Here is an 8,321-nt window from a genome sequence, read left to right as displayed (position 1 = left end):
TCAGAAAATGTAACATGCATATTTTAATTGCAAGTTAGTGGTCTCAACCACCAGGTTTTGTTTTGGGCTTGATCTTACTATGCCTTGGAGTTACGAGATTTCATTTCTGCTCTTAGCATTACCACAAACTTAGCTTAGTGTTTCAGAAACACCTTATAGATGTTTCTGTTTTCACAGTCCTACTTGCAGATACTGGAAGCCTATTTAAGTGTATGGAGTACTCATTGGTTGGTTTAAAGTCCAGGAGGAAATACAAGAACTCAAAATCACTAGAAGTGAAAATCAAGCGCTGGTGATCATCAGCCTGAGGTCTCCAAATGTCACACACCAGCAGTGTAACTGGATACAGAGGTGCTGGTAACCACTCAAGGAAAGCAGCAACAGATTTATGGTTGCTGCTGACAAAATTCGACTCCTTCAGCAGAGTGACCATTTGCAACAGTGCCCTGTGTCCTGAGAGAGACCTGAAGCTGCAGCCACAAGTGTTTGGGGAGCATCATTTCACTGCTGGGGACTGTTCTGCTGAGCAGAGGAAAAAGGACATGCTCATGTCTCCTGCTCACCTCCTTCTCCAGGAGAGAGACAAAACCCACTGAAAATAGGTGGCCTCTTGAACTTTCAAACCAACTGAAACCAGTATTTTGTAAAGACAGTGTGTTGCATTATGAGCACTGAAGTTGTAGTTATACCTTTTCCTGGCTAAGCAGAAGTCAAAAGCAATTCACCTTTCTCAAAAATTAATCAGAAAGGAAAGTAACAAGTTGGCCAACAGAGACAGAACCTGTTCCTGTCTGCTCTCCAGCATTAGCTCACCCTACTTGAAGTTACCCTGGGGCCTCACAACTACAGTATCCAGCCAGACAATTGTTAGGAAAACCTTTTGCTTGGTCTAAGGTACAGGAGTACCTGACAGTGTGGCATGGTCCCTCCTTCCTGGCACCAGGGAGTTGCTATAGCTGATCTCCTCAACTGATGTTACTGTGCCTGAATGTGAAGCTTGCTGTGAATGAAGCAACCATTCTTTCCCTGCTTTGGGGACAATCCCTATTGTTAATAACTTTCCCCAAAATATGTATTTTTTTCTTACTATGTACATTGCTATCTGTGCCACCAATAGCCCCACATAAAGGCCACACTCCTTTTAATAAAGTTTTTAATAGGAGTCCTTGTTAACAGGCTAATAGTCTGCTATGGCATCAGGTGTGGAACTGAGCATGCATGTCTTTTTACCTTTTCATCCCAGTTTTTGATTGAAAGAGCAGCAGAACCATAGAGACAACTGTGCAAGCCCAATACACTGCTGTTCCTTGGTAGTCACCAGTTCAATGGCTATAGCAGTCGAAGGAGTTTTACACTGTTGCCCTTCTGGAACAAGGAGGAACTGGAGAAAGAAACCTTTATCTAAGCAGAGCATTGCTAATAGTCATAACCACAGTTTGTTAATTCATGTTTTCACATTTGAGAATAAGTTGTATTTTTACTTTGACAAATCCATACAAATCTAAAGTATCAAGAAAGCTTTGGTACAGTCCCCAGTTAAAAACTGTCCTAGTGACAGATCTTGACTACAGCAATAAGCATCCTCTTTCTCACATGCTCTAGTGGAAACAGCATCATTGCTCCTGCATGCCCAGAAGAGCCAAAGGGAGGTTACTATTGTGCTCATTTATGTAAAAAGCTCTTTGTCTCAAGTAGATCTCCACTCTTGGTCTGACTTACAGAGCAAGTGTTAAATCACAGAATCACAGAATGTTGGGGATTGGAAGGGACCTCAAAAGATCATCTAGTCCAATCCCCCTGCCGGAGCCAGAACCTAAACAAAATTACACAGGAAGGCGTCCAGGCGGGTCTTGAATGTCTCCAGAGAAGGAGACTCCACAACCTCCCTGGGCAGCATCACTACCTTCCCATTCAGCAATCTCCCCTGCACAGCTGTTGCTTTGGTGTTTCACTTCTGCACCTCCTGCATCAGGAGCCACTCGCAAAGGTCACAGCACCCCAAAACCCTGTTGCAGACAGTGTGTCGTTGTTTGCACACTTCAGCTACATCGGTTCATATCAGGATTAAGAGACAGAATTTCCCTCTGTGACAAATCTGCTTTGCCAGCATTTCCTCACTGCACTTGGTTTACCTCTTACCTGCCATGGTTTCTTCAAAATCCCCTCTTATTTTGAAGGCGGTTTCTACACTTTTGAAAATGCCCTTGATTTTGATGGTATTAGATCCCATCACCGCTGATGACTACAGGGCTATTTAGCAGGCTTCCCAGCTCTTGCTGGCAAGACACTTCTTGCCAGTGACACAAACCCCAGGTTTGCCTAAGCTTCCAGACTCAGAAACCCCACTGATTTCTTCATGGCTATTAAACACTCTAGTCTTAATCAGCAGGGCTGTGTGACTTTGCCCCAGACAGCAAGCAGGATTTGTATTAGATTACATCAGTGCCAAAAGCTTATCTCTTGTTACTGGAAGTCTCTACCAAGGGAAAGGAGACCTTCAGTAGGATGCTTCCCAACTGAGAGCCATGAGCCTGCTCCCAGATAGCTGCTGCTTTGAAGTAAACAAGTCAACCCACAAGTTGTCTTCTTGCATTTTTGAGTCATCACGTTTGCAAGACATCTACAATTAGCCCAGATTCACTTTAAATAGGTGCAAGCAATTGATTGCCTAGGGAGGGTGCTCTTGTCTGCTCCAAACTGATCTGCATGGAACAGGTGCTTCACCTCTCTCCCAAAAAACTCTTCCAGCAGTACAAGTGTTGCAGACAGCTGTTAACACCAAAGGAAGGCAGATCCCCCCTCTCAGGCTATAGTTTTGAATACAAAAGCCCCATTTGCCCTCCGAAGAAATGAATGCTAATTGTAGTAAGCCACACACACACCAGTTCCCAAAAGCAAATAAAAGTAAATGCAGGAACTGAGGTCAGCCAGATCGCGTCCTTTCCATCTGGGCACTGCAGCAATGCTCACCCGGTACTTTCAAGTACTTATTATGTAATTACTGGATTTGAGTTTTCAGGTTCCTACAAAGTGTTCACACATGGTGCAGTGCTTCTCAAACCAATAATCCTAAGTAAAAAACCCTAAGGTAATGATACAAACTTGAGGTCCCCTCAGAGTTTCCTTTTAAAGAGGACCTGAGCATGTGATACTCTGAGAAAACCAATCAGGAAAGGTGTCAGCGACTTCAATAATTAGAATATTATTTTCTTTATTCCAGGATAAATATGGCAGTAAGTATATAAAAACTCAAAAAAGAATAGGTCAAAACTAAGATTAACTATTCTAGAACAAAAAGAAAGGTAAAAAAGAATGATTTGTCCCACAGTCTGCAATCCTAAAGGCACAAGAGGGCAACTGATTAAACAAGTACAAACATATTCAGGCCTCACAGTAATGCAGGCTGAGGACAGACTGGCTGGGGAGAAGCTCTGCAGAAAAGATAGGCAGTGAGCTGAGCCCTGGCAGCAGAGAGGCCAAAATTATCCTGGGCTGTGAGAACAGGAGCATAGCCAGTGGAAGAGGCTACTCCCCTTTCCTCAGGCTGTCTGGAGTGCTGCATCCAGATTTGGAGCGAGTTCAGCAGAGGGCCCCAGAATGCTCAGGGGGCTGGAGCACTTGCCCTGTGAGGAGAAGTTCATCCTGGTTAAGAGGTGGCTTTGGGAGTGCTTATAGCAGCCCCCAACACCTATAGGGGAGTGACTGAAGGGTTGTAACCAGACTTTTCACAGCCGTGAATGGTGAGAGGAGGAGAGACTATGGGTAAAAGCTGAAAGAGGAGAGGTTCAGACTGGAGATAGGGAGACTCTTTCCCCCTGGGGACAGCTGGACAGGGTTGTGGGTTGTGCCAGCTCCATCCCTGGAGGTTCCAAGCCCCAACAAGACACAGCCCTGAGCAGCCTGGTCTGAGCTCAGAGGTGGCCATGCCTGAGTGGGAGGCTGTGCTGGAGACCTCCTGACCTCTACACCTTTCCAATTTTCCCTATGAGCTTACAATCCTATATAAATAATTTTTCTACAGCATTGCTACTTATAAAGTCAACAAGTATGAAAATATGTGGACCAACATATTTGGTGTCTAACAGGCAGAAGAGTATTTCCAGGAAATCCACCTAAAAAGAATTGCAAGGGCTGGAATCTGCTTTTTGCCAATGGAATGGCACGTTACAGCCAAAAAGAAAGTCTCAGAAATTGTTTGACTGCTTTCTGATACTGTTTTTTGTGATCTGAGCTACAACAGGGCTTATGGGATCAGTCAAGGTGGACCTCCTTATGTCAGGCTTGTACATACCTTGCCTCAAACAGATTACTACCTGAACAGTGCAAACAAAAAACAAATGAAGTGTCCAGGGACCTTTGGTGGGTCCCTACCAGAGCATAGCTTTATGCCATAACTAGTCATAATGCTAGTCATTGGGACATAGGTCTTCAGAAAGCACAGAAGCAAAAGGGAGAGAAGTAATCTGTTTTGTTACTTTGATTTTCGCAGGGTCCTATATCCCATCTCCATCGCATAAAAGTAGAGTACAGGCCTATTGGTCAATTGGTTCAGGTGGTGCAATGACAAGGAGATCCCAATCAAGGAAGTATCTTTATCGTCTTACCCTTCTACAGCCATCAGCACTCTCTCTTTCTGCTCCAAATCCACTTCTTCCTGTAATTCTGTGCTTCTCTGAAAAAAAATCTTTGACTGCAGAGTTGTAGAAAGCAAATTAAATCATCCCAATGAGCCTTTCAGATCTTACAGTCTAGAAATTTAGCTGTGTCCATTTGATATGGTGGACTGAAATGAAATAAAACAGTATGGGAGAGAACATAACCCTCTGTGAGGTGAGCCTACTTTTTCTTCTGACAGACAATATGATTTAACTATTTGCCTTTAAGGTAGGGAGTTCTTGAATGACAGAAATAATTAAATAAAAACAAGACAGTGATCTTTGTGCTAGTAAGGGCATATGAATAACAACACTCTGACCTACTGACAAAGGAGGGGTAGGGAAGGAAGGAAAACACTGGGCACTGGGACTCCCTCTTCATTGGTCATCCTAGAGCATCATGTGGCCAAGGCTCCTTTTTAAAGATAACTCCTGATCTCCTAGAGCTCATATGATCCTCCTCTCCTGCATTTCTGCTTAATCTTGTGGAAGACTTCTCTCTAGGCTGACAAAATGTGTGACCAGTTCGTGGGCACCTGGAAGCTCCTTTCTAGTGAAAACTTTGAGGACTATATGAAAGAGCTGGGTGAGAACTATTTAGAGTTTTTGTATCTGGGACAGGGAAACAGTGATTATTTTGAATTTTATTCCTTACTTGCTTTTTCTGGCTATACTGTTTACCAAGGGGGTTTTAGTCCAACTATTCTGATCATATGGTTTTAAACTGTTGGCTTTTTGAATTAGTGGTGTCAAAGTCCTGTGATGTAGAAAGACCTTAATTGAGAGGAATAATGTCAGGTAAGCCAAGTCTATGCATATATACTTAGTAGTGTTATAAATGGAAGTAAAACACATCACTGCAATATTTTGTGTGGCTTAGCTTTTATCCTTGGACAGACAAAGTGGTGTAATGCTAGAATGCAGCAGGCTTCTCTGTGTCTAAAAGCAACACACCTAATCTTCTTTATATTGCTACTGGACTAGGAGACCGATTAATTGTCATGGCTATTACAAGGAATTAAATTCTGTAGCTGCCTCCAGTGAATATTAACAAATAAAACTGCATGAATTCATGCCGATAGTTGCAAAAGATTTGAGGGTGTAGACTTCTAAGCAAGAAGGTGTAGACTTCTAAGCAAGAAGTCTACACCTTTCTCTAAAGGGGGAAGTATGGAGTAACTCACACTGATTGAATTAGTGCAAGCTGAAAAGTTAGGAGTTTATTTGGAGATTAGGGATATAATACTCACCGAGACTTGTGCAGCATTCAGACAGCTTTAAGTGAGACTCTTGCACTCTTAATCTTTACTCCAGATTTTACTCAGGACATAACCATTGCCAGCTATTTCTTAATCATTTCCTTTTATTCAGCCTAGCCATTGCTAAATACAAAAAATGTTTTGGGGTTTTTTTTTTTTTGTTTGTTTGGTTTTGTGGCTTAGAAACCATCATATATTTCTGCTTATTTACTTTTAGATACAGTTAGCATATGAGTTAGTGTACAAGTCACTATAGTTATTTCAAAGAAGTTTATGCAAATATCTGGCATTAAAATCTTGCTTCAGTGTTCAAAATATTGCTTTTACTATGCTGAAATGACAGAGTGGAGAATTTCCCAATGTCATCCCACCTGGCTTGGTCTATAACCATACTAAGCTAGTGAGATGTTAAAAACGAACCTCTGCAACATAGAATTAATAAAAAATCCAGAAAGTAATAGGGAAATCAGCACTGAAGTCTTCCCCCTATCCCCCCCAAAAAAAACCAAGAGAAAAACATTGAGTAAAGATAAAAATTTCATAGTGCTCTGTCTTATTTACAGGTGTGGGGTTTGCTACCAGGAAAATGGCTGGTGTGGCCAAGCCCAGTGTAACTATCAGCATCAATGGTGATGTAATAACCATCAAAACAGAAAGTACCTTCAAAAATACAGAGATCTCTTTCAAGCTGGGTGAAGAGTTTGATGAGACCACAGCAGATGACAGAAAAACAAAGGTGAGTCTAAAAATGGCACCTTCCAAATACATGCTTTGTGCTTCAGTGCTGTTTGGATATAGAGACAATCTTCCCTTCAACCTGGAGCACCCTAATGAAACAGCCACACTTTGCTTTTTTATTTTGACAGAATGTCATAACCTTAGAGAACGGCATACTGAACCAGGTGCAGAAGTGGGATGGAAAAGAGACTACCATAAAGAGAAAAGTGGTGGATGGGAACCTGGTGGTGGTGAGCTAATTTTTGTTGCTTAATCACTGAATTCATTGTGCAGAATTCATGTTTGGCCAATGTGTTACATTGGATTCAAACACGGGGAGTGAAAGCATCTGAAAGGGCTCTGTGCACTTGGTGAGAAGTCTCTCTGAATGAGTCTGGAGTATGTATTAAAACTGCAATGGTATTAAACTTATGGAATAGTAGGGTGGTGTGTGTTCTCCGTTCGAAGCAAGACATGGATAGGAAAGAGTAGGGAGAAAAAACAACATCCCTGCAAATGAAGTTTTATATATCAGAATTATTAAGTCCTGGGCAACACAGGGGAAGCATTAGCAAAGTCTACGTTAAGTGTACCTGCTCTGTGCTGATGCAAAATACTCATTCTCTTCATCTTCACTGAAGACTCTACAGCAATCTGTGGAATTGTATTATGGATCACTAACAACTGTGTCAATAATACGATGTTATAGCAAAAACCAGATACCTGTATCAGATCTCCATTTATTGGTGTTGTCTAGTCAAAGAGTACTGTGTTTGACTTGCTGCCAGAGAGACTCACCTGCAGTTCGGTGTTTCCCAGTGCTGCTCTCCAGTTTTAGGAAAGATGCTTTGAAGAATCTGGGAGGGGACTAAAATTATTTTTGCAAAAGGCAGCTGAGATTCCTACATGCTACAAAACCATACACATCATAGACAAAATTCCTGAAGTGTTCTGCCCTTCCCTAGAGAAAAAATTGTGTCCATAAATTTAATATTTAAATTTATTTGGATACAGACCAGAGAAGAACAAATAGAAATAGGTTTTAATGACAACTTCATTAGGAAAGATTGAAGAAAACAGAGTGTGATCTAGCAGAAAAATAGATGTGGACAAACATGCAGAAGCTGACACCAGAAGCTTCAAATCTGAAAGCTCTGTAGCACTTGTGTGCCTTTGTGTTGTGCACGTGTGCGTGAAGAAGACAAGCCACAGCTGCCAAAAGTGAAAGAAACAGTCTTTTGATGTTCTTTCAGTCCTGTGCTTCTATGAAACATTTAGACTTCTGCTCCTGAAGCTCTCAAACTTGAGTTTCATTGTTTTGGCAGTTGTTTTTTAAGGAGGAGAAATGCCAGTTCTTTCTTATACTGGCTCCCCAAGGAAAAGTAATTCTCTACCTTCTGACTAAAAAATATTTAGTGAGAGTTAAAAGCTGATTAAATTTGCCTTTCTTTCCAGGAATGCACCATGAATAATGTTACCAGCAAAAGAGTTTATGAAAAAGCATGAAGAAACCATCTTCACATAGGATTAATGCTGCAAGATGGAGAAAACTAACTTAACTTAACTGAAGGAGAACTCCACAAATCCATTTTAAAGAGAACTGTGCTTTTTTCAGATATATCCCAAAACAGTTACATGCAACTAGTCTAATTTGTTGTGGCTATTCAATAAAATGTTCAGCTTTCTACAA

The 8,321-nt window shown here is 41.5% G+C and overlaps 1 protein-coding gene across 1 annotated transcript; it reads left to right on the top strand.

Annotated features, from left to right (window-relative positions):
• The first annotated feature begins 5,098 nt into the window (after positions 1–5,098).
• LOC104531810 (fatty acid-binding protein, adipocyte) lies at positions 5,099–8,321 on the top strand. The gene is made up of 4 exons (XM_010176812.1): positions 5,099–5,241; positions 6,478–6,650; positions 6,781–6,882; positions 8,087–8,321. The coding sequence occupies exons 1-4, from the start codon at positions 5,169–5,171 to the stop codon at positions 8,135–8,137; spliced, it is 399 nt and encodes a 132-aa protein (XP_010175114.1). The 5' UTR covers positions 5,099–5,168; the 3' UTR covers positions 8,138–8,321.

This window comes from Antrostomus carolinensis, unplaced genomic scaffold (genome assembly GCF_000700745.2).
Source record: "Antrostomus carolinensis isolate BGI_N321 unplaced genomic scaffold, ASM70074v2 scaffold12751, whole genome shotgun sequence".
Taxonomy (NCBI): Eukaryota; Metazoa; Chordata; class Aves; order Caprimulgiformes; family Caprimulgidae; genus Antrostomus; species Antrostomus carolinensis.
Note: the sequence above shows the minus strand (reverse complement) of the source record. Positions and strands in the feature narration are given on the sequence as shown.

What these genes read in the sequence shown, in the direction of transcription:
- LOC104531810 (XM_010176812.1), top strand. Translation starts at nt 5,169, where the DNA reads ATGTGTGACCAGTTCGTGGGCACCTGGAAGCTCCTTTCTAGTGAAAAC. An exon ending in GGACTATATGAAAGAGCTGG is followed by an intron (nt 5,242 to 6,477) that starts GTGAGAACTATT and finishes TCTTATTTACAG; the next exon opens with GTGTGGGGTTTGCTACCAGG. An exon ending in CAGATGACAGAAAAACAAAG is followed by an intron (nt 6,651 to 6,780) that starts GTGAGTCTAAAA and finishes TTATTTTGACAG; the next exon opens with AATGTCATAACCTTAGAGAA.